General features: G+C 43.5%; 3 protein-coding genes across 3 annotated transcripts; 1 reads left to right on the plus strand and 2 right to left on the minus strand.

The window, feature by feature from the left end:
• Positions 1 to 341: 341 nt before the first annotated feature.
• Positions 342 to 7,487, minus strand: LOC124150840 (gamma-glutamyl hydrolase-like). Its single transcript, XM_046522945.2, has 9 exons — positions 7,375 to 7,487; positions 6,623 to 6,731; positions 5,620 to 5,670; positions 5,092 to 5,176; positions 3,591 to 3,729; positions 2,960 to 3,066; positions 2,275 to 2,368; positions 671 to 808; positions 342 to 539 (listed from the first exon to the last, which is right to left on the minus strand). The coding sequence occupies exons 1-9, from the start codon at positions 7,454 to 7,456 to the stop codon at positions 400 to 402; spliced, it is 945 nt and encodes a 314-aa protein (XP_046378901.2). The 5' UTR covers positions 7,457 to 7,487; the 3' UTR covers positions 342 to 399.
• Positions 7,488 to 7,957: 470 nt separating this feature from the next.
• Positions 7,958 to 17,873, plus strand: LOC124150884 (gamma-glutamyl hydrolase A-like). The gene is made up of 9 exons (XM_048392287.1): positions 7,958 to 8,112; positions 8,822 to 8,927; positions 11,638 to 11,688; positions 11,810 to 11,894; positions 12,315 to 12,453; positions 13,774 to 13,880; positions 14,811 to 14,904; positions 16,333 to 16,470; positions 17,215 to 17,873. The coding sequence occupies exons 1-9, from the start codon at positions 8,025 to 8,027 to the stop codon at positions 17,352 to 17,354; spliced, it is 948 nt and encodes a 315-aa protein (XP_048248244.1). The 5' UTR covers positions 7,958 to 8,024; the 3' UTR covers positions 17,355 to 17,873.
• Positions 17,874 to 20,766: 2,893 nt separating this feature from the next.
• LOC124150883 (U7 snRNA-associated Sm-like protein LSm11) lies at positions 20,767 to 26,766 on the minus strand. The gene is made up of 4 exons (XM_046523067.2): positions 26,409 to 26,766; positions 22,141 to 22,280; positions 21,620 to 21,682; positions 20,767 to 21,118 (listed from the first exon to the last, which is right to left on the minus strand). The coding sequence occupies exons 1-4, from the start codon at positions 26,764 to 26,766 to the stop codon at positions 20,792 to 20,794; spliced, it is 888 nt and encodes a 295-aa protein (XP_046379023.2). The 3' UTR covers positions 20,767 to 20,791.
• Between the last annotated feature and the right edge of the window lie 145 nt (positions 26,767 to 26,911).

The following is a 26,911-nucleotide window of genomic DNA, read 5'->3' on the forward strand; positions in this document are numbered from 1 at the left end:
CATCTGTATAACAAAGTGAGCCAGGGGTGTTGGGGTAGCCAAGTGGTTTAAGAGTTTCCTCGTCACACAGACCCGGGTTCGATTCCCCACACGGGTACAATGTGTGAAGACCATTTCTGGTGTCCCCCGCTATGGACCGCTGGAATACTGCTAAAAGCGGCGTAAAACCGTACTCACTCAACCATAGTGAGACACTATTAACCAGTGCCCCGTTCAACAAAGCGGCCGTAGCGTTACGACTGTGTTTATGTTAAAGTATGCGAGTTACGATCGTCTTAGCACTAAATTCGCTTTGTGGAACGGGGCCCAGAACCTCCCAGAATAGGAGGAATGACCGACTGTTATCAGGTGCATCCATTTTATTATTGATCAGTTTAGACAGAAGTGTGAAAACATAGCTTAATAAAAAGGAATTTGGGTAAAATTAAACATATATGCTTCAGAGAAAGATCCGTCTTTAAGAAACAGAGGCTGGTAGTTCTCAATGACGGCTGCAGACTCTGTGGCGACGTCTGGAAAGCGGTGCTGACTTTTCCGGGCTGTGGAAGAAAGAAGTATGAAATGTTAAGTTGCTAAAATATATCAAGATACGATAGATATTAAGAGGTTCCTAACAAACACACAGTTCGCTTCCGACCCGCGCTGCACAGACTCATCCCAACTCGCTTACCCTCGTCGACGAAGAAGTTGGCGAGGTACTGGGTGACGTGGATGGCCTCCCGTGTGTGGTCGATGTCGTCGTTGGGATTCCAACCGTAGTTTATATCTTCCGGGTGCCACTGGGTGGCATAAAACGGGTATTTGAACGCTGGGGGAGACAGAACAGGATATCGTGAGATAAAACATCGGGAATTCTTTTCGTGTAATAGTTGACAGTTTGTTGGGTCGTATTATAATCGCACCCGTGAAGATCCGGGGTAGAATAGGTCTTCAGCAACCCATGCTTGCCGTAAAAGGCGACTATGCTTGTCGTAAAAGGCCACTAACGGCATCGGATGGTCAGGCTCTCTCTGACTTGGTTGATGCATGTCATCGTATCCCTGTTGCGTAGATCGATTCTCATGATGTCGATCACTGGATTTTCTGGCCCAGACTGGACTGGAATATTGCTGAGTGCGGCGTTAAACAACACACAAACAAACACAACTTAATATATTCGAGTATAATTCGAACCCCCAGCCAACTATAAAGCACCTCACAGCCATAGTAGATAGCCCGTTCGCGGCGCGGAGCTCTCTTTAATACTGTCGCTGCGACCGGTGTGACCGATGCCTACTGTGTAAGGCGCCCTCAACCGTGTATGGAGTTGAACCAGCAACTGCCTGACCGTTATGTTTACCAGCAAGATGTCGTGAAGCCAAATACTCTTCCCCCAGTTAAAGTATTTTGTTTGTTTTTCAGTTGGAATTTCAACTACCATGTAGAAATCTAATTAAGTGTGATGATATTGTAAGGGGTTCTTTTCTGTTAGTCTGCAATATCCAACCAATCTGATTAAACAAACGGGGGGCACGGGGGGCCCAGTCGTCTAAGGCGCCGCGATTCGCTGTGCAGGGTTGCTTCCCTTGGGCACGCCAGAAACCTATGATTGTGGGTTCGAATCCCGGTTCGCCCCGATTATGTTTCTAGGTTTGTCAGCACCATACCCGTGCTCGTGGGTTTCACCGAAGTGGTAAACGTCTGAGACCTGCATCACTTCGGGCTTTCCTCCCACATTCAGCTGACACGCCATGATATAACTGGAATACTGTTAAAGTGGCGTTAAACCCAACTCACTCACTCACTCACTATTAAACAAACATACGTAAATTCATCTGGGAAATAGTATATAAGTCAACCTTTTCTCAATTCACTAGAATGTCATTCCCAAAGATATACACAAAGATATATATACCATTACAGTAGAAGTTGGAGGGAAAAGTTTCAAGATTCTTGTAAGGGCGGCTTGCATACTAGTGACAACGATGATACAACGAGGGTAAAGATGTCACGTGCCGGGACAGACCTTTAATCAGCTACATTCGTCACCACACGTAACTTTCCGTAACCTACAAGAAGGTTTGTCCCGGAATGGCACGAGTAGGAATGGAAACAGCAAGGGATACAGCCCTTCACAGAGAGATGGGTATCTTTGACTACGGTCCTACGCACACATTGGAATCAGCATTGGACGTAATGAGATTATAACAAGACGACAACTACTTGTGTTTCTGCATGTCACTAACTATGACAATAAAAATGTCCGAGTTAAAATGGTTTTATTGAGATACACACCTTCCATGGTGGACACGAACACCTTCCCTCCCCTGTCCTTGTTGGTAGACATGATCCGGTAGAAGTCGCGGAGAGAGGGCGTGGCACTAAATGTCTGACGGTGTGGGTAACAGAGAAAACGTATTTAAATATTTATCATCCAAAAGTGGCCTTCACGGGAGATAAACAAAATCAAGCGATCCCTCCTTTTCAGACCATTGTTCATCGGTTACCATGACGTCACAATCAAATGACATCACTAATCTCTGCTACAAAAGCCAAGATCCTGCTTATTACTGCTTACAAACTGAGGAAAATGTTGGAAAAATGATGTTGGATGATAAATAGTATCTCATCCTCGTGTCTTTTGATATCAAATATCTCAACACTCGTATTTGATATCAAAAGACGCTCAGTTTGGATTCTCTATAATATCATTTTATTATCCTTACATTTCAGCTATGTGAATCAAGGCCATTGTTGACGTTATTCGAACAGCATTGTTGCGTTTTGTTTAATCACGTCGCAATGATTATGACCTCACAATATATCTTTGTTTACGTCCTCCTGTTGACTTTAATCTGGCTCTGGCTCTTCATATTGCATATTGATGCATATAGTAAGCCGGGACGGGATGCTTGTGTGTGTGCATTACACGATATGTGTGTAAAAGGTATGTGTGCGCGTGTGTGTAACATTAATATACCTCCTCCATAACACCGAAATGATGGAAATTTGGCGTGACCTTCTCCCTGGTGAGCGTGTTGATGACCCTAGGACTGGCCATGCCCAGCAAGCGACTTTCCTTGTAGGCTACAAATAAAAAGCACATCTCACTATTCTCAGAAACATGTATTAAAATTATCGCCAGTTTCATCTGTAAGGAAGCGGAATCAACATGCTTCTAGAGGCTGGTGTTTCCAACAAGCCCGTAACTGCAACGATATATATAAGTAGCATCGAGACGTAGGGTCCATTCTTTTGTCTGTGCATACCATACTTGAAACAGTTTTTGAAAAAAAAGTCCCAACAGGTGAACCAAAATACCTTGTCGAATGTACAGGTGAGATAATAGGTCCGTGAATGTGTGAATATGGTGTTTACGCTGCTTCTAGCAATGGTCCAACAATATCGGACAGGTGACACCAGAAATGGGCTTCACACATTGTACTTATTGGGGGGATTCGAACCAGGACCTTTGGCGTGACGAGCGAAAGCTTGGACCACTAGGTTACCTCCACCGCAATAGGTGTGATGTATAGTATAATTAAGTATATGATAATCGTATCGTTAAGTCTGGGACGATTTACGCGTCCCAGTACGTTGTCACAGCTCACCTGGCTTCAAGTCTAGCGCCATACTAATGTTCTCAGCATCAGTTGGCTGCAGGAAGTTGTGCCGGGCCGTCAGGTTGGTGAGGAGTTGGAAGCCCTGACAGGTGCCCCACAGGGGGAAGTGATCCCCGGCGTCGTTAGCCTGCCGGAGACACGGGGCAAAGACAAGTGATGACAAAACCCAGCGGTTTCATTGGTCAATACGCACATGTGACATCATAAAACCATCAGAAACATAGGGTCGTGGAATCGCAGTTCGCCCTGATTAGGTTCAGTAGGTTTGTCAGCACAGCTCCACTCCACTCCACTCCACTCCACTCCACTTCATCAAACAACATTACTTTTTCATTCACATACACATTCTTAACGAAATGGAAGCATCCGATTAAAGGGGAAATTGCACTGCATCTAGTTCAAGAGCTCGTCTGTACCCATTCTTTTTCATTTGCAGTGTTTGCTTGAGTAAATTTACACATGAGCATAAATTAAGCACACCATAGTCAACATTTAATTCCGAGAAACAACGCTAAACCCTGGCCCGCACCCAAATAAACGCCTTTAGAATTACCTTGACTTCCAAGTGAGAGCTAGATACCCTCCAGTTGAAAACCCGAATGAACTCACTCTGACACTGGACCAGGAATAGAAGAGGATCCCAACGTTGAAAATTAGAATTCTGACCAGCAACATTAAGAGATGCCTCGCGAATATCACCCGTGAGAGTGGTGGACACTCCAGATACTGATTGCCGAGTCAGTGGTGATTCCTCGGTTGACAGTATTCACATTTCACTGCATACTTTAACTGTCCGATTCGTGGTGTGGGCAGGGTACTGATACTTTTCAGCATTGGTTATATAGTTCTTCGCATAACGCCAATAAATCGGTAGCGATTGCTGTGTCAGCTTCATTATTTGTGTGATGGTAGTGACGGTCTGTTTGTAAGTGTACTACTCTCTCGGAACAATGGACAACACCAGTCATGTATTTAATGTAACACACATCCGAAACATTGGGTTATGCTTAATTATTGCTCATCAGTATATACACATATTAATCTACATTGACGCGTTTGTGAGAATCCCCACAACTGTCTCAGGATCTGACGGCGTTTTGCCGTTTATATGGTGTTCACCAGCTCTGCACGTATTTGTCTTTCTCAAGTCAAATATTTAAACCGACAGATCATAAACACACTCACACAATGATTTCATTCAACGCAGTTTCTTTATCAGACTACAAAAAAAACACATTATTCATTGATTCTGATAATTCAGAACACATTCATGCAATTGTGTCATTAAAAAGCCTGCTTGACTCAAATGTGGGAGTTTATATATGAATTAGGTTTGTTTGTTTTAATTGCCAGTGGGGTGAGACCTTCCAGCTCTCATGTGCACTATTGCGAGACAATGGCCGCGTCAAGCGTTGCTCAACCCCCACAACGCTATCTACGCCTTATTAAAGACTTCCAACTACAGTTGCCACGTCCGACGTGAGATTACCTGGACGACGATGTCGTATATGATCCTAGCGGCAGTGGCGAGGTAGCTGGAGGTCAGATTGCGGTCACCCCCGGGGAATAGCACTCTGTATACAGAGGACAGTGAGAAATGTCATTCAGTGCTGGTTATGTATATCTTATCTCTCCAATCAGCGCTGGTTTGTTATGTGAGTCAGGTCAATCCTTATGTTTCATCGACATATTATTTAACCAATACGAGATTTTGTTATATAAAAAAACAACAACAATTTGTGCCATTTCTCTGTGAAATAATGTATCGTGATAAGTATAGTATCGTGAACAAAGTACAGTAAACTACGGTTATTCCGAACTCAAAGGAAGCACTAATTTAGTTCGTTATAACCGTTGTTCGTAAGCATATATACAGCAATTACACGGCAAATGCCTGAGACACAAAAACGGTTCCTTATATTCGCTAGTTCGTTATAAGCGTGTTCGTAATAAACGTAGTTTACTTTACTATGGCGTCCTGACATAAGCGTATCCTTCAAGGTCGAGATAAACTCACCCATTGATGCGCGAAAGGAGAGTTTCGTAGTATTCTTTAGGCTGCTTGACTCTGTGGAGGGAACCGGAATGCAGAAGAGCCTCATTATTACTTCCAGTAATCTGAACTGACCATTTCATAACAACAGGAACGAATTAGACTAACCGATTACTATCCACATAAAAATATACAGAAGGTCTAACTTTCTAAGACAAGGTATTGCAATGGCCCTCTCAGAATCCATTACACCAAGGAACATGATATTGTTTGATTAGGATTCAAGTACCGTGACATAAAAATCAAAGGTCTTCATATATATGAGCTGAGATTGAGCTACCGTGACGTACAACTATGGGCCCGTCAGGCTTCAAATACATACTTGAGTCGAACCAAGGATCATCTTCGGGTTAAGTCTTAAATTAGAAATCACAACCAGTTAATCATTGCTTGATAACGGTGTTAGAACCTACACCGAAATGTTGCGCCTAACTGTAATAAAGAAATTGTTTATCCATATACATTGTTTCTTATCCTTACTCAGTTAATCCTCCCACGGCCAAGGGGTGAGGTGAGGTGAGGTGAGGTGAGGTGAGGTGAAATTGGGTTTAACGTCGCGTCCAAGATTATTGCACTTTTATAGCCACGTGTGTGTGTGTGTGTGTGTGTGTGTGTGTGTGTGTGTGTGTGTGTGTGTGTGTGGCTGCTTGTGCTAGTGCGGACTGATGCCGGTTTATAGAGCTAGCTCACTGAGATACCATGCTACAGTTGAACATGAATACACCACTCAGACTAAGTATACTGATTCCGAGCCGATCAGCCCTTGTTTTAGCCCCTTAATGCCGAGCGCCAGACAGGGTAACAACAAGTACCATCTTTTAACGTCTTTTGGTATGCCCCGACCTTCCGCTCTCCTGGCGGACGCTCTACCACTTGACCACAGAAGCGGTGCACGGCCAGGGGACGCAACCAGGATAGACATACATGATTTATACACCCCTACGGTTTCAACGACTGAATGACCCACCTCACTGGAACTACCCTGGCTCCCGCCTGTTCCAGGAACTTGACATAGGTCGCGCTGATGTAAGTGTCGCCATATGGCTGGTCTAAACCCGTGCACTGGTCAACAACACCTGTACAGCATACAGAATCAACATGTATAACAATAACACTAACAATAAAAATACCACCACCACCAACAACAACAACAACAATAATAATATCAACACATGTCATTTCTATGTTTAACCCTTGCGGAATGCTTATTGTTTGATCCCTGAGCTTTGCTTTGTGGTTAACCCTAATTCAACAACATTTTGCCCTTTGAAGCATGACTTCTCATGAATCGTGCATCCGCCGCTGTAATCCTACCCACTTGGATATGCTTTTGTCTGTATATTGTTTAACGCCGAACTCAGCAGTATTTGAGCTACTTAACAGTAAATATTCGAGATCAGACAAACCAGTGGTTGATATTATCAACAACGATCCACCCCGTCGGGGCACGATGACAGCTATCAACCAAGTCACGTGCTTGACAACCCGATCCATTTGGTCGCCTCTTGCGACCAGCATATGTTGCTGGGGACCTATCCTTACCCGTGATCCATACGGGGTCACTGGGTTATAAAGGTCAAGGACATATTGCAGATCTGATTGTGGGTTCTGTTCAATTGAGGCACCGGCCGACACAAATCCATGACGTCAAGTTTAACATTGTCTGAGAAAAGAATATTGGCCATCAACTGAACGTGACTTGGTGTTGTAGTTTCTTACCAATGATCGGTCTGTTGTTGAGGGGCAGGCAGGCGATATGAGACGCCACCAGCAGAAAACAGGCTACCTGAACACCACTCATGTTGACTCAATTGAACAAACACCGTTATCTCGGTCACATGACGTTACAGATAACACCTGCTATAGCAACATAGGGACCAGACACATGTACAGACACACACACACACACACACACACACACACACACACACACACACATGGTAATTATCAAATCCTAGAAGGGACATTGTCGCGTTAAAAATAGCAAAAAGAGTCAAAATTAACCAAAGCGCGACAATGCGACATAACTATATTTTGTCTATGATGGGGCGGGCGTCTATGCTCTAATTAGGGGGAGTCCCTATTCCAATTTTATCTATGAAGGGGCGTCGTTGCTGCAATCGTAGCTATTGTGCAGAGTCGATGTTTCAATATACGAGTTATTCTATTTTGCAATATTACCTAAAGACAGTTACTCACATCTGTTAGCAATATAAATATGACTAAATAATGATTAAGCTCATTTTCGTACAAGCTGCTCTCGTTTTCCTTGCAAGCTGTGTTTGTGGAGCGGTTACTATATATAACCAGTACAAGCTGTATGTTGTGCAAGTGTTAATCAAGATACTTCCTCCTTTGTCGTGGACGGTATGGCGATGTGTGTGTTGCTGCAGCTCAGCGTGTTGGTGGTGGCGACATCAGCAGGACACGTCACATACAACAACAGACCAGTGATAGGTAAGTCAGCACCTACTGAAGCAAGGGTTAATTTCTGTGTCTCTTGTCTCGATTTGCCGAAGAGCCTTCTGCTTCACGGGGTACAACGACTCGGTCAGATCAGCTCTACAGCCTCGAGTTACGTCAGAGTATATCCCTACCAGTATACATGAGTGTTTTAGACCTACAAATTTACAGTGTTTTGTGGCGTCAGTGTGCAGATCTGCCGGGTACATACAACTGGTGCACGGCTATGTGGTTGCACATATATATATATATATATATATCATTTTTGTATAAATATATTCTGGGATAGTCCCACACGTTTGGTACATAACTGTTGGTTTATTCACCGATAATACGAATAAAGTATGGTATAACAAACTTACATGTACACCACGTCGGGCAAGATAACGTTGTTTACTTTTTCTCTACATAGTATAGTATACGTATTCTCCGGACGTTTACAACAAAATAAGTTCGAAATTTTAAGATAGTATTCATGGCAACAAGAGAACGGATTGCAGGAGAATAAGTGAAAAGGTGTAGGGAAACGAAACTGGGACAACGAGACCGAAAGCAGGATGTATTTTATACACTGACAAGTTATGTCCTCGGATGGATTGAAACAAAAGCAGTATCGGCGCTTGATGGATAGATACCAGCTGTCTATCTCGTTTTCACACACCCTGCATCATTGCACACACATAAGAGTTATCCCCCCTTGCAGGTGTCCTCGCCCAGGCCACAGCCAGCAAGACACATGGCGACACCTATATCCCGGCCAACTATGTCAAGTACCTGGAGCAGGCCGGGGCCAGGGTAGTGCCAGTCAGGTGAGGTCGCTCATCTAATACTTCAGGTAGGCGGGCCAGGGTAGTGCCAGTCAGGTGAGGCCAGTCATCTAATACTTCAGGTAGGCGGGGCCAGGGTAGTGCCAGTCAGGTGAGGTCGCTCATCTAATACTTCAGGTAGGCGGGGCCAGGGTAGTGCCAGTCAGGTGAGGTCGCTCATCTAATACTTCAGGTAGGCGGGGCCAGGGTAGTGCCAGTCAGGTGAGGTCGCTCATCTAATACTTCAGGTAGGCGGGGCCAGGTTAGTGCCAGTCAGGTGAGGTCAATCATCTAATACCTCAGGTAGGCGGGGCCAGGGTAGTGCCAGTCAGGTAAGGTCAATCATCTAATACTTCAGGTAGGCGGGGCCAGGGTAGTGCCAGTCAGGTGAGGTCGCTCATCTAATACTTCAGGTAGGCGGGGCCAGGGTAGTGCCAGTCAGGTGAGGTCGCTCATCTAATACCTCAGGTAGGCGGGGCCAGGGTAGTGCCAGTCAGGTGAGGTCGCTCATCTAATAATTTAGGTAGGCGGGGCCAGGGTAGTGCCAATCATGTGAGGTCGCTCATCTAATACTTCAGGTAGGCGGGCCAGGGTAGTGCCAGTCAGGTAATGTCTGTCATCTAATACCTCAGGTAGGCGGGCTGGGGTAGTGCCAGTCAGGTGAGGTCGCTCATCTAATACTTCAGGTAGGCGGGCCAGGGTAGTGCCAGTCAGGTGAGGCCAGTCATCTAATACTTCAGGTAGGCGGGGCCAGGGTAGTGCCAGTCAGGTGAGGTCGCTCATCTAATACTTCAGGTAGGCGGGCCAGGGTAGTGCCAGTCAGGTGAGGTCAATCATCTATGCTTCAGGTAGGTGGGGCCAGGGTAGTGCCAGTCACGTGAGGTCAGTCATCTAATACTTAAGGTAGGCAGGGCCAGGGTAGTGTCAGTCAGGTGAGGTCAATCATCTATTACTTCAGGTAGGCGGGGCCAGGGTAGCTCCAGTTAGGTGAGGTCGCTCATCTAATACTTCAGGTAGGCGAGGCCAGGGTAGTGCCAGTCAGGTGAGGTCAATCATCTCATACTTCAGGTAGGCGGGGCCAGGGTAGTGCCAGTCAGGTGAGGTTAGTCATCTAATACTTCAGGTAGGCGGGGCCAGGGTAGTGCCAGTCAGGTGAGGTCGCTCATCTAATACTTCAGGTAGGCGGGGCCAGGGTAGTGCCAGTCAGGTGAGGTCGCTCATCTAATACTTCAGGTAGGCGGGCCAGGGTAGTGCCAGTCAGGTGAGGTCGCTCATCTAATACTTCAGGTAGGCGAGGCCAGGGTAGTGCCAGTCAGGTGAGGTCAATCATCTCATACTTCAGGTAGGCGGGGCCAGGGTAGTGCCAGTCAGGTGAGGTTAGTCATCTAATACTTCAGGTAGGCGGGGCCAGGGTAGTGCCAGTCAGGTGAGGTCGCTCATCTAATACTTCAGGTAGGCGGGGCCAGGGTAGTGCCAGTCAGGTGAGGTCGCTCATCTAATACTTCAGGTAGGCGGGGCCAGGGTAGTGCCAGTCAGGTGAGGTCAGTCATCTAATACTTCAGGTAGGCGGGGCCAGGGTAGTGCCAGTCAGGTGAGGTGAGTCATCGAATACTTCAGGTAGGCGAGGCCAGGGTAGTGCCTGTCAGGTGAGGTCAGTCATCTCATACTTCAGGTAGGCGGGGCCAGGGTAGTGCCAGTCAGGTGAGGTTAGTCATCTAATACTTCAGGTAGGCGGGCCAGGGTAGTGCCAGTCAGGTGAGGTCACTCATCTAATACTTCAGGTAGGCGGGGCCAGGGTAGTGCCAGTCAGGTGAGGTCGCTCATCTAATACTTCAGGTAGGCGGACCAGGGTAGTGCCAGTCAGGTGAGGTTAGTCATCTAATACTTCAGGTAGGCGGGGCCAGGGTAGTGCCAGTCAGATGAGGTCAGTCATCTAATACTTCAGGTAGGCGGGCCAGGGTAGTGCCAGTCAGGTGAGGTCAGTCATCTCATACTTCAGGTAGGCGGGCCAGGGTAGTGCCAGTCAGGTGAGGTCAGTCATCTGATACTTCAGGTAGGCGGGGCCAGGGTAGTGCCAGTCAGGTAAGGTCGCTCATCTAATACTTCAGGTAGGCGGGGCCAGGGTAGTGCTAGTCAGGTGAGGTCGCTCATCTAATACTTCAGGTAGGCGGGGCCAGGGTAGTGCCAGTCAGGTGAGGTGAGTCATCGAATACTTCAGGTAGGCGGGGTCAGGGTAGTGCCAGTCAGGTGAGGTCAGTCATCTAATACTTCAGGTAGGCGGGACCAGGGTAGAGCCAGTCAGGTGAGGTCAATCATCTGCTACTTCAGGTAGGCGAGTCAGGGTAGTGCCTGTCAGGCGAGATCAATCATCGAATACATCAGGTCGGCGGGGCCAGGGTAGTGCCAAATAGGTCAGATTGATTAGGTGAGGTCATTCATCTGACAGACGTGGCCATGTGGTCACCTTCCCAACGCAGTTGGGTACTTGTTGTAGTAGAGTTAGTTCCCCTTCCTCCTCACCCGTTCTTCCTCACGACAGTTTCATGGTATTCAATGTAACTCCGAACTTGGCTGATCAAGGCACGAGATTGAGGAGACTATCCGGCGATTGTATAGTCTGGGATAACCCGGAGAACACGAGTTAGTGGACACGGGTTGTAACGGTGACTGAAGTATGACACATGACGCTGATGTCTGTCATCCTCCATTGCAGAGTGAGGGAACCAGGCTCCTACTACGCCAAGCTCTTCTCGCAGATCAACGGGTAAGGCCATTGTGTGCTTGTTGTTTCACGTTCTTCATAAGCTAGCTTTGACGTGTGATGATTAACACAGTTATACGTGCTTACTATGTTGCCGTGACATGAGAACACTTGTGTCCCACAGAGTGTTGTTCCCCGGGGGTAGTGTCGGCATTGTGAGCAGCGACTACGCCAAGGCGGCCAGGATCATCTACGACATGGCGGTGAAGGTAGGAGCCTGTGTAGCCTGTGTTGTGTGCTGTCAGATCAGACACAAACACTGTCCTTGTACGCAGCAGGTGACACAGTATACAACATTACCTGGCGATGGGGTAGCCGTGTGGCTAAAGCGTTCGCTCGTCACGCCGAAGACCCGAGTTCGAATCCCAAAATTGGTTCACTGTGTGAAGCCCTTTTCTGGTGCCCCCCGCCGTGATATTGCTGGAATAGTGTTAAAAGCGTAGTAAAACCACGCTCACTCATTCCCTGATACACACACAAACGCACGCAACACACACATATTGCTATGGAAACTCATGTATGCGATTAAGTCGAATCACGACTAATTCACATGCTTCGTACATCCTGTAAACAGAGAACTCAGCAGATGCTTTTTTTCATGGTGTTCTGTTGCCCCGTGTCTCCGCCAGGCTAACGACGCCGGGGATCACTTCCCCCTGTGGGGCACCTGTCAGGGCTTCCAACTCCTCACCAACCTGACGGCCCGGCACAACCTCCTGCAGCCCACTGATGCTGAGAACATAAGCCTACCTCTCGACCTTACCCCGGGTGAGACAATGTACTGGAAGGATGTTCAGGCAATTGCTGTTTGGAAATTACACATCACTATCACTCTGTCAACATCCACGTAAATATCGATTGTACAACCTGATATGGGATGTACATTCTTCTTACGTGTGAGCAATGTAAGGTTCTGTGATAGACAAACAATGAATAATGATTATTTGATTTCAAAGAATTTGACTATATTTATCATCCAAAACTGGCTCCCACAGGAGATATCGCTTGGGTGAGATCAAGCGATATCTACACTGTAGATATCGCTGAAATGAAATTGCATCACAATGCTTTGCAGACCATTGTGACGCCATTGGTTACCATGACGTCACAATCAAATGACATCACTAATGGCTCTGCTACTGAAGTTGTTAGCAGTATTTGTTACACTTAAGACACTGCTTATTACTGTCTACAAACTGAAAAAGTTGGAAGAATGATGTTGGATGATAAATAAAATCCCACCCTCGTGTCTTTTGATATCAAATATATCAACACTTGTTGATAAAAGTGTAAAAAACCCTCGGCAAGCCTCGGAGTTTTCCCACTTTATCAACTCGTGTTGATATATTTGATATCAAAAGACGTTCTTTTCTCTATTTGTAATAGCTGCTAAATCTTTTGTTCATGTGTGTTTTTAATTCGTTGTCCCGTGCTCTGTATAAATTATGCTCTGGTCAATGCTGTGTTGTTAAAGATAACACATGCTCTTTAAAAATCATGCTCTTGACAATGATGTGATGTTAATACCACGTCCTCTGTATAAATCATGCTCTTGTTAGTCCTCTGCTGTTTGGATAACATATGTACTGTAATAATCATGCTCAGGTTAATGGTGTGCTGCTAATGATAACTAGCACATTGTATAAATCATGCTCTGGCCAATATTGTGTTGTAAAGGATAACACGTGCACTGTATAAATCACGCTCAGGCCAATGCTGTGTTGTAAAGGATAACACGTGCACTGTATAAATCACGCTCTGGCCAATGCTGTGTTGTAAAGGATAACACGCACATTGTATAAATCACGCTATGGCCAATGCTGTGTTGTAAATGATAACACGCACATTGTATAAATCACGCTCTGGCCAATGCTGTGTTGTAAAGGATAACACGCACATTGTATAAATCACGCTCTGGCAAATGCTGTGTTGTAAAGGATAACACGTGCACTGTATAAATCACGCTCTGGTCAATGTTGTGTTGTTAAGGATAATACGTGCACTGTATAAATCATGCTCTGGTAAATGTTGTGTTAAGGATAATATGTGCACTGTATAAATCAAGCTCTGGTCAATGCTATCCCCTAGATGCCAAGTCCAGCAGGCTGTTGAGTCGACTGTCACAGAAGACGTTTCACATACTGACCACTGAGAACGTCACCCCCAACTTCCACCACTACGGATTGTTGCTGGAGGTGAGGCATGGAGGTCTATTGACACATGTAATAATTTGATATCACTACGAGTTCAAAGAAATATTTCGGGGGAGTATTTGTTTGTGTTCGTGTGGTCGCCATCGGACGTATGGTAATTCGAAGTGCTAATGTGACATGAGTGAGTTTGGTTTTACGCCGCTTTTATCAAGATTCCAGCAATATCACGGCGGGGGACACCAGAAATGGGCTTCACACATTGTACCCATGTCAGGAATCGAACCCGGGTCTTCGGCGTGACGAGCGAACACTTTAACCACTAGGCTACCCGACCGCCCCTAATGTGACATGAGACATCACGATATCCCCACAGGCCGACCAGCCGACTTGTGTGTCTTTTTTACAAGACGGAGACAGATAAATCAGATTGCTAGCTCCTTTAAGGAGCAATACTGAAGCAATGTGCCCTGGTTTAACAATAACGTGTGCATTCTGTTTCCAGACGTTCCTACTTTTAAAACAACAGCATCCCTGGTTTGGCCTTGCCAAGTTCATATTATGTGTATGTATTAGGGACGGTCTGTCGAATAAATAGCAACATCCTCTGGTTTAACCATGCCATGTTCATATGATGTGTATGTATTAGGGACGTTCTGTCGTATAAATAACAACATTCTCTGGTTTAACCATGCCATGTTCATATGCTGTTACCCGTGGTGACCCCGGTTAGAATTGGTCTTCAGCAACCCATGCTTGTCGTAAGAGGTGACTAACGGGATCGGGTGGTCTGGCTCGCTGACTTGGTTGATGCATGTTATTGTATCCCAATTGTGTGGATCGATGCTCATGATATCAATCACTGGATTGTCTAACTCGATTATTTTACAGACCGTCGTCATATTGCTAGAATATTGCAGAGTGCGGCGTTAAACAACAAACAAACATCATATGCTGTATATACTCTGTCCCCAGACGTACAGCCAGACCAAGTCGCTCACCTCCTTCTACAGACTCATCTCCACAAACAGAGGCCGGAAGGGGAAGGTGTTTGCGTCCACCATAGAAGGTATTGAGTGAGTGAGTGAGTTGGGTTTAACGCCGCTTTTAACAGTATTCCAGTTATATCGCGGCGTGTCAGCTTAATGTGGGAGGAAAGCCCGAAGTGATGCAGGTCTCAGACGTTTACCACTGCGGTGAAACCCACGAGCACGGGTATGGTGCTGACAAACCTAGAAACATAATCGGGGCGAACAGGGATTCGAATCCACAATCATAGGTTTCTGGCGTGCCCAAGGGACGCAACATCTGCACAGCGCATCGCGGCGCCTTAGACGACTTGGCCACCCGTGCCCCCAGAAGATATTGAGAGGACAGACGGGTACTGATGACTGTAGCAGAGAGTAGAGACGATGCGAGATTGGCATACACTACAGGAATCGGTGAGGTTAAGGGATTCAAATACAAGTGACACATTCGAATGAAGAACACAATCCGAGATCTGATACTTAGTATTGGATGAAAAGATACGACGGCTGCATTTCCTGTGTCATTTCTGGCTGCTGATGGACTGGAATCAGCAGATGGTAAAGCAGTGTCATTGATTATAGTATACATGATATTTTGTTTGAGATATAATATATTTTCATTCAGAGCTTAAATATATTACTCAGACCGCCTCCGTGGTCTAGTGGTAGAGCGTCCGCCCGGAGAGCGGAAGGTCCGGGGTTCGATCCCCGGCCGCGTCATACCAAAAGACGTTAAAAGATGGTACTTGTTGTTACCCTGTCTGGCGCTCAGCATTAGGGACTGGTCGGCTCGGAGTCAGTATAACGGTCCGAGTGGGGTATTCATGTTAAACTGAGGCATGGTATCTCAGTGGGCTAGCACTATAAATCGGCATCAATCCGGACTAGTACAAGCAGCCACACACACACACGAACATGCACGTCGCTATAAGTGCAATAATCTTAGAAGCGACGTTAAACCCAATTTCACCTCACCTTAAATATATTACTCAACTATTGATATGGATAACTATATATATCATACTATATTTAGATATGACTGACAGTTTTGTGTAACCTGGAAAGATAAAAAAATATCCCTATCAAAAGTGGAGTAGAATACATACAATGTATTTCTTTGAAAGGAGGAGTCAACCAATGCATGGGACCTAGACATCTAGTCTCTGAAATGAACAAATCTTACAGAAAAAAAATACAGTTGTTAAATTATCGTAATAAAAATATAGTAAATAGGAGCCCAGAGACTCTTCATTTTCAGATACTGCAGTAATCTAGACTTGCCAAACATTATAGACTTGAACGGGCTGTATTGGATATATTTGTATCAGGGTCTGTATGACAGACTACTTGAGACCCACGATACATTATATTCCAGTACATCCAACAGGTCCTTTGAACGATTAACTTTTGTGTATAAAGCCTCGGGACGTCTCGTTATGGCCATCATCTCGATACTGCCTTCGCTTCAGCCTTCAAGTACCCGTTCTATGGCACCCAGTGGCACCCCGAGGTGATCAACTTCGACTGGAACCCCAAGCAAGCGCTGGACCATACCAGCAATGGAGTCCTCATCTCACACTACTTTTCCTCCTTCTTCATCGGCGAAGGTAAACGTTGTTTGCACCCTTCGTTGGCGACTCAGTGAGCGAACGTATTTTAGCAATTTTCCAGCCTATTGGGAATCGAACCGTGATTTTCGGCGGGACGTGACTATGGGATCAGATTTATGTGTACTTTTCTTGTTGTTGTTGTTATTGTTTAACGTCGCATTAAGCAATTTTCCAGCTAAATGACGGCGGTCTGTAAATAATTGAGTCTGGACCAGACAATCCAGTGTGGGGCATCATGAGCATCGATCGACGATCGGTATACGATGACATGCATCGACCAAGTCAGCGAGACTGACCACCCGATCCCGTTAGTCGCCTCTTACAACAAGCATGGTCTCTTTTCTATTCCGGATCTTTACGGGTCAGGTGTATTTGTAAGCCTTTGGGTGTCTTGAATGGCTATGTGTATGCGAGAGTACGTGTATAGGTCGTTCCTCATGTTTTCAGTCATAGTTTTGTCTGGTGCACACCCGCTTATACAAGCCTTGATGTGATATAGTTGGAATATTGCTGACAACAGCGTTGGCTTGTTTGTTGGTTGTTTAACGCCGCACTCAACAATATTCCAGCTATATGACGGCGGTCTGTAAATAATCGAGTCTGGACCAGGCAATCCAGTGATTGACATAATGAACATCGGTCGACGCAATGGGAAACGATAACAGCAGCGTTAGTAACATTCACTAACTGTAACTCAAACTAAAGCCTTGTCAGTATGCTGAAGGATGCTGTGTGTTTCAGCTCGTCTAAGTGGTCACACGTTTCCCAACGTTCAAGACGCTGCAGACGCCGTCATCGAGAACTTCTACATGAACTACCAAGATGACGGCACATTTGACCAGACCTATTATTTCAACTACACCAAAACGTCCACACAATAAGTCTGATGAAGCGTATAATATTGACGACCCATACAACCTCGAACCAACATCTCAAATGTCCTGCCAAAGGGAAGAATACCGAGTAGACCCATAGTACCATGTGCGTGTGTGTCCACGTTCCTCGAAGGATCATCGCCCATGCTGTCAACCACTTGTTGGTCTGTCCAGGCTCACTGGCTACCGTGACAGCTGTAATGCGGCTGTAACGTTACTGGCTGCATTAACAATAATAGAAAAAAATAAAAAAATAATAGATGATTCATCCAGATACAACATATGTTTTAATGATCTGGTTTCAAATTCACTGTGACAGGAGGTTAGTAATGAGATTATTATCATGCATAAGCCATTTTGCATAAGAAGGATAAATGGATGCACGCAAGTAATAGTTTGGCAGTGTTTTAATGTGATATAGTTTAAATGTTGGTGAATAATGAATGATAGTCACTATGCACACATTCCATGAAGCTGTCTGTTTTCTTGTGATCTGGTTTACAAGACAATAAATACATGCTCTTATTTCATTGCATTAACAACATGATATAGTGTAGAAATGGGTTTTAACGAATTCCAGAATATTTCACTTATATAGTGTTGTATGCATGTATGTGTGGCTACTTGGACTAGTCCGACTAATGCTGGTTTTATGGTGCCAGCCTACTGAGATACTATGCTCTGGTTTAACATGAATACCCTATTCAAGACACATTGTGCTGATCAGTCCTTATTTTATCCCCTTCATTCAGAGTGCCAGTCAGGGTAGCCGCTCTATCCACTAGACCATGAAGGCACTCTTGATATTGTGTAGAAGGTGGAACTGGATGTTTCTCCTTTAAAGTATATTCACCTTGCCACCCAGGCAAGATACCACATCCCGTGTGGATTCGAGGTTAGAATGACAGCTGCGACTTAAAACAATGATGATACAACTGGCATGTGCTGTTGTGTCATCAGTACTGAAGACTGTACTCCATATTCCAGTTCAGGGTCCCATTCCATAAAGCAATGATCCCCACGTGGGTACAAAGTATGAAGCCCATTTCTGGTGTCCCCCACAGTGATATTGCTGGAATATTGCTAAAAGCGGTGTAAAACAATACTCACTCACTCTAAGCGATTGTAGTTGAGGTGAAATTGGGTTTAACGTCGCGTCCAAGATTATTGCACTTATATAGCGACGCTAAGCGATTGTAAGTCCCATGCTTAACATAGACTTACAACAATCATAGCCCTATGAACGTGTTGTGGAACGGGACCCATATATTAATTTTTGGTCTTCAGCAACCCATGCTTGTCTTAAGAGGCCACTAACGGGATGGTGTGGTCAGGCTCAATGACTTGGTTGAAGCATGTCATCGTATCCCAAAGGCGTAGATTGATGCTCATGATGTCAATCACTCGATTGTCTGGCCCAGACTTGATTAGTTACAGAACATGGTCACAAGGCTGGAAGATTGCTGAGTGCTGCATTAAACAACAACAACAACAACAAAAAAATCTTTTAAGATTATTTCACCCATCACCAATTGCAATCTGACTTCCACAATAGTAAAAATTGTTATTAATTTGATCATTAGTTAATGTGACGAGATTTCAAATGTGTTTGTAGATATACGTGTACAGTTCTTAAAGTTACAAGCTGACACACATGGTTTGGACAGGTCTGCTATATAGATGTATATATCTTCACTATAACTTTAATAAGGGAATTAGAATTATTCTTCACGGGAAGGCATCTAATATACTACCTACATCCTCTTCCAGGTCTTTACCTTACATCCACACATCACCTGCATAATCATACTCTATTCTCATTTGCATATGTTGTCCTAGAGTAGGTGAGGTGAAATGGGGTTTAACGTTGTGTCCAAGATTATTGCACTTATATAGTGACATGTGTGTGTGCGTGTGGGCGCGCGCTGTATACTGACTCCGAGCCGACCAGTCCTTGATTTAGCCCCTTAATGCCGAGCGCCAGACAGGGTAACCAGAAGTACCATCTTGTAACGTCTTTTGGTATGATGCGGCCGGGGATCGAACACCAGACCTTCTCCTGGCGACCGCCTCCGTGGTCTTGTGGTAGAGCGTCCGCCCGGAGAGCGGAAGGTCCAGGGTTCGATCCCGGGCTGCGTCATACAAAAAGACGTTAAAAGATTGTACTTGTTGTTACCCTGTCTGGCGCTCGGCATTAAGGGGCTAAAACAAGGACTGGTCGGCTCGGAGTCAGTATACTGTGTCTGAGTGGGGTATTCATGTTAAACTGCGGCATGGTATCTCAGTGAGCTAGCACTATAAATCGGCATCAGTCCGGACTAGTACAAGCAGCCACACACACACATACACGTGCATGCACGTCGCTATATAAGTGCAATAATCTTGGACGCGACGTTAAACCCGATTTCACCTCACCTCACCTTCTCCTGGCGGACGCTCTACCACTAGACCACAGAGGCGGTCTTGTCCTAGAGTAGATCACATTGGAGCTTAATATTTAATAATTATAACAACCTCAACCACTGACACTGTAGGCTCTTTAGAGGGATATCCCTATTGTAAACACTAGTTTTACTGTGGGTAAACACAGTTCTATTGGTAGCCTGACACAGTCCCATGTCACAAGCTGGAACAGAGCTGGGAGGTTAATGTACATTATCTACAGAAACATCATTCCAACCGTACCTGTGTAATTTCTTATATGGCTTGGACATTCTTGTATCGTCAATGCTGACACCATATATCTTATTCTTAACTCAGGCATACACCTAGTACACATTTATGTACTTCATAGATTTGTTATGAGAAAAGTGTAGGCAAAACGTATACACCAAATATAAAACTTGGGAGTAAATGAAACGTGAATACCGTATTTGACGTAATAAGCGCCCTGCTCTAATCGCCCACGGCGATATTTGCTAATATAATGGCTAGTGAACAATCCCAATTAGCACCCCTTCCGATTGAACAATATACAACATGTACAAAGACCTATTTATTCGTGTATTATACGCACTCGTGTGTAATATACACCCTCAATTATGGGCAATTAAATTCTGGAAAAATATATCTGTATATAAACATTTCAGGCTGTCAGCATAAACCATGAAACTTATCTTTCAACTCTGTTTTTTCACCAAAATAATATTCTAATAAGAGCCCCCTATTTCTAATTTTGAGAGCCCCCTAGGCGCTTATTACCTCGAATACGGTAATCTTACTCTCTTCAATCTTCCAAAGGTATAGTCAGCCACTGACAACTACATGTAGTACCCAACCCAATACATACTGAAAACCATGTCTAAATGTGGGATTTCAGGGACATCAAATAGTGTCAGATTTTAGAGGAGCTTCATTATTTTCCAGATCTGTTGACTTAAAAACTAAAACAAATAAAAACAAATGTAAACCAAACACAGCAGTTGTCATCTGATTTATCTCCTTCAAGTACCGACAAGATTGACACACACCACATTATCTCCCCTTATGAACAATTGATTCACATGTCGCCACTGAACATCTTCTGGTCTCAGTCCAAGCCAGGCTGCTTCACGGGGCAGAGGTGTTTCACATTGCAAGACCTGACCTGAGGTTTGGTGTGTATGAGTTGTTGAGGTAGAGCGACGAGTTGTCTGTGTGGAGGATAATCGCTCTGATACGAAATGTCTGCGTTGATCTTCACTGCGAGGGGTGGCTCTTGCATCAGCTTCATCCATCTCTACATCTGCAGATCTTTCTTGAGCCAGGCGATCTTGTTTTACATCTCTCATCTGTCAGAAACAAGAAGATATGTAATGTTAGCTACCTAACCATGTCCTACCCAGTTGTTGATCACTTGCTTGATAAGATACTAGCATCCTTATTGAAACATCACATTGAAAGAATGTAGAAGCTCAAATCCATAAGGCAACTGTGTCAGCATTGATACAGCTTCCATATTCCATAAAAAGATGTTAACATATTACATTATCAAAACTCATCCCTAAACATACAAAACAGGACCGATGAATAGTGACATTAACAAAATCGATATTGAGCTCATAAAGATATATATATTAACATAAATAAATGTACTTACAATTCGAGTGTACATTCCAATATATTATAAATTTAAAACAAAACACAACGACAAATACTTCCTCCGACATACTTCATTTGTATCATCAGGGAGAATCTGATGATACAATATGATGATAATTCTCCCTGATGATACGAAAGAAACATGTCGGAGGAAGTATTGTTTTAAATTTTAAATATATATATATTTGTACCTTTTTCATTTTCTTCCTGCAAACACTGGGAATTCTGTAGACTTCATCAACATCAATCATTGCCTGCACACAATAAGAAATAAATGGGTTTGATTGTACCATTGTGTACTTCGTTGATCTCCAACATATGGAGCATGCTGACAAAACAGACCAAGTCGACTGTAGTGACAGTAATTCTAAACTTCCGTAGGAAGGATGAAACAGAGACATATTTAGCACTGTGAACAATTCAAAGACAATCCATTATTAACCTGCTTTGTGGGCATGGTAGGACAAACGATCAAGGGCTTGAGTGAGTGAGTGAGTGAGTATGGTTTAGCGTCGCTTTTAGCAATATTCCAGCAAAATCACTGCGGGGGACACCAGAAAAATGGGCTTCACACATAGTACCCATGTCGGGAATCGAACCCCGGGTCTTCAGCATGACGAGCGAACGCTTTAACCAATAGGCTATCCGACCGCCCCTCGAGGGCTTGAGAATGGTCACCTGACATGACAACTTCCAGACTGTTAACCCTTACCAAATTAAAGTGTTTGTCGAAAGCTACAACATATCCTCTGAGAATCCCCCGAACACTGCATGCACTGCGAGTCCATATGTATGTCTGCAGCTTCTCCTGAACACAGCGCCGCAAGATACTCAGCGGCCCACTGATGAAGCCTGGAACAAGAACACATATCTGGCTGTACCACTCACACCTTACTACAACTCAATGCCAATGCTGAAGAAAGGTCTTGTTTCATTCAGTGACTGTCATGTGTTGAGTAGAGGTAGAATTTGCTGCAAACAACAATGATCACAATCGACTGAATGAGCAAAGATCAAATGTTTTTGTTTGTTTGTTTGTTGTTTAACGCCACACTCAGCTATATTCCAGCTATATGACGGCGGTCTGTAAATAATGAAGTCGGGACCTGACAATCCAGTGATTGACATCATGAGCATCAATCCACTCAACATGCTCAATTGGGATACGATGACATGCAACAACCAAGTCAGTGAGCCTGACCACCCTATTCCGTTAGTCGGCTGTTATGACAAGCATAGTTGGCTTTTATGGCAAGCATGGGCTGCAGAAGACCTATTCTCCCAGGGATTTTCACGGGTCCAAAGATCAAGTGTATGTAACAAAAGTGTTGTTAACCATGTTAACAAAACCTAAAAAAGAAAACATACCAAGGTAGAAAACATGTTTTTAGCATGGTTAGTGACTATGGAAAATTATTTTGCCTGTTTTCTTTCAGATTAATCAATGAACATAACTTTCATATTTCTGGTAACCACATGACCGAGAGATAAAAACACAAATGCCAAGTACCAAACCCCTCAGATCTCCATTTTTGAAATCATGTAATATGCTTGTTCAACGGTTGCTGTGTATATGATTATTCCTTACTAGAGTGCTGATGAGATTATTATTCCTCATATTTCAAGCTTCCATTCAAAGATAAAAAATCATAACTGATATAAATCTGTACATGTATGAAGAGTGACGGAGATGGCCTGTGTTGATTGAGTTGGTTGCTAATCTTTCTTCAACACAGTGTTCAAAATAGACATCAGCCCGTAGGCCAGAGGCAGACAGATTTGTTCTCGGGCTGATAGTCTTTATTTTCAATAGCCCCTTATCATGCTTATGGTATGCAGTTTACTTAAGTAATGATTTATTAAGCATTATTTAAGTAATGGGATAAACATAACTTTCATATTAATAAACAGTAGAATTAGACCTTTCAAATGGTGTATGACATGTACCGGGAGTCGCAAAGATGTTTCACAAGTTGATAATTTCCCGATAAGTGTAGACTTCATTTATCACCACGAAGTCACTGGTTGACTGGTTGTGTTCTGTAATTTATCCTCCAAGAGTATGTCTCCCTGATTCAGCTAAAATGCATGGGCCTACACTTTTTCCACAGGGCCTACAATTATTAACATGATTAAAGGCTCTTTCATTTTACTCTGCTGAGTTTCAGACACTACTTCAACATAATCCCTTTCGAAGTCCACACACTTCTGGCAACAATGCTGGAGTGCCTGGATCCCACTGGTGTAGAAGGCTTCCTCCTGGGAGTGTAAAATTTCCTCCACAGAAGAAATGACATCATCATCATTTGCACAATGCTTGCCAGACATTTATTTCTTCAAGCTTGGGAAGAGGTGAAAATATGATGATGCAAAATCTGGTAAAAACGGAGGATGTTAACTGAATTCAAAGCCAGTCTTGCATTGCCGACATAGCACAATCAAACTTGTGTAGATGCATTGTCCTCATGGACCAACACACCTTTAGAGACTCACCTCCATGATGTTTAGCCTTGATATTCACATGCAGTTGCCTATGCAGCTTAGCATAGTCTTAATCATGTAAGAGATCATAATAGTCTGACTTTCAGGAGGTAGTCCAACAATAGGTGAATCCCAGAAACTGGAAGCCATCACCTTGCCAGCTGATGGAACAGACTTTACCTTTTTTGGAGAAGGAGACGTCAGATGTTGCCACTGCTTTGACTCTTACTTAGTCTCTGGCTGTTATTGGTAAACCCAAGACACAACAAAATCAGCTGGGTCTGCTGAAAATGTTTGGAAGTAACTTTTACATACATGGTACAGAAGAACACTTTCTTTGAACATGTGTCTGGGCATGCTATTGTGCAATAAGCATGATAAGGCCTGCACTTGTGCGGATATAAAAATGAATTGTTATTATTCAACAATATTATCAGCAGTAGAGGATGTAACGTGTAGGTGTGATAGGCCTGTTATGGGTACAAGTGACTCCCTGAGATCATTGTTATGAATGTGAGTGGATTGTTTTCATGTATTTGCTGAGAAGGAGACTTAAAGACATTTAACGAATCAGATAAATATTATCGGGAGTACTGCACTTTACTGGAATGCACTTTTTTGGATTTCGAACTTGCGTTGCCAGTTTGAAGCTAGCTAGTCTAATGAGTTAATCTAATAAACCAACAGTTTACCATGGGACAACGTGTGCTATCACAAATAATTCATTTTTGTTTACTTAGTGATCAGTACCCAATTTTTCAATTTCAATTTCTATTATAATATGCATCCGCGGTAGCCATAATTCATTGCGCAACTCATACTCGTAAAATTGTAAGGATTTACCTGAAATAACACTTGATAAATTTGTTAAAGGAGGTGAAATAGCTAACCCTAGCCATAACCATTTATCCAGGGATAGACATGCCTACTAGTCCGTTGTTCTGAGACTACTAAGAATCTAGACGGACTAGTTGTTTTATTCCCATATCCAAGGGTAAGGGCAGAGTTGTGGTAACCTTCCCCAACCCCAACACAACTAACCCTATTGATCAAAGAGGCAGGCAAGGTCCATGAAGCAAGAGCCACATCTGGTTTCCCGGAGCTAATTAGCGCAACAAGATGCACAAGGTAAACTGCTGTCAAGCCGAATCACATAAAAAGTAAATAAAGGAGCAACCATTTCAGATCAGCATATTTTTTTAATGTTCAGCAGCTCAAATAAACATATAAACATAAGTTTACATAATATACAAGTAGCCTGCAACCTTGGGTTATCACGTTTACTTGTTATGTAGGCAAAAGTGAACAAAATGCCCTCACTGACCTTTATTATGTTTATGATTTATTATTCATGTTCTCTTGATCAGATTCATGTATTTTATCTATCTATGCATATTTTACCGATAAATGTTCATTATTTACATTAGATGCACCGAGTGAAAGCCGGGCATCTCACTCAGTTTAACTAGGGAGAGAACTCCAGTGTACTGCAGTACAGGGAAAAGTTGTGTATGGAGGCCCAAAATTGTCAAAACAGGACATATTTCTACCAACCACAAAGTATGATGATGCCAGACTTATGTGAATTATCCAGACAAGTGCAAAGACAGCACAAGTAATATTCATTATGTGTAATAATTAATAGGTATTCAAAACATATTTACCGAAAACTAAGATTTTTTTTAAAAACCAATAACAAAACATCAGAAAAGATATTTTAAGATTTTTATTAAAAAATAGGATGAAAATAACTTGTCCCAAAAAGTGAAAATGTGTTAAATGTTAACAATAAATATCTAAAAAGCACTCCTTTAGTGACAACAGTATGTATTTATCATTTGGCTACTGGTGAAGAACATATTGATAGGATGGCATTATGGCCCTTATTATCTCCTAAAATATTCTGGCCACTTTATAGAAGGAAAATTATGACGACTACGTCACTTCCGCTACCTTATTTGTCACCATGAACATGCAGACGATCTAGTTCAGGTCGATAGAGAAAGTTTACATGGGAAACTGTGTTATGATATATGTGATAAGGCAATATTAAATAGATGTCAGGACTCAGAAGTAAGTATCAACATGTCAATAAATACTTACTTATAGAACATTCTGCAGAAATTGAAATTATTTATGAAGCGTGGACTTTCTGGTTACTTATTTGATTTAGACAACGGCGACTAGGATGTATGTCCCACATGAACAACTGGAAATCACAAATGCTGCGATACGATGAATGCCGCGGTACCATGGGTTCTGAGTATACTCAACATGCTCAATGAAATTTTTTAAATAAATGTAAAAAATGAACTATATTCTTTTGACGTTTATCTGCAAGAAGAGGGCATATTATATATTTTCCTACAATGCGAGGCATATGTTAAAAAGAAATCAGTAAACCAAGGTCTTGTTTATCTTTTTTTAGAACCACACACACACACTGAAAATTAAATGGTTGCTGCCTTCCACTTTTTGTCAAATATTTTGAGAGCTTACTTTGATCCATTCGTGTCAACACATTCCTTAGCATCCTACGTCTTACACTATGCATACTGGCGTCAGGCATCTGTAGAACCGGTCTGCCCTGAGCAGACGGTTTGTGTGATGGAGCTTTAGGTCTACTCGCTGTCTGGGACGGCGGATTTTGGGACATTGACACATGTGGATCTTGACGAGCTCTCCCTTTTCCTTGCATTTTGCTTTCGTATTCTGCGACATTGTTAAACACTCGAACGTCTGGAAACTGAACAGGGATATTGGTCGAGTACAAAGCTCGCAAAGGATCAAAATTCGATGAGAATAGATTGAGTTCTTCGTCACTGACGTCTGACATGTTATCCGTGGGGGCTGCCATTTTTAATCAGCTCTGCTGTAAAGTTGCGTATTCAACATTCAAAACATTTATCAATTCTCGCTTCCAACTGACATGACATTATAAATGTTGATATACATTTTTCTCTATTAAAAACGGACAAATATGTTTCTGAAGAACAAAAACA

This window comes from Haliotis rufescens, unplaced genomic scaffold (genome assembly GCF_023055435.1).
Source record: "Haliotis rufescens isolate VD_foot unplaced genomic scaffold, xgHalRufe1.0.p SCAF_11, whole genome shotgun sequence".
In the NCBI taxonomy this organism is placed as follows: domain Eukaryota; kingdom Metazoa; phylum Mollusca; class Gastropoda; order Lepetellida; family Haliotidae; genus Haliotis; species Haliotis rufescens.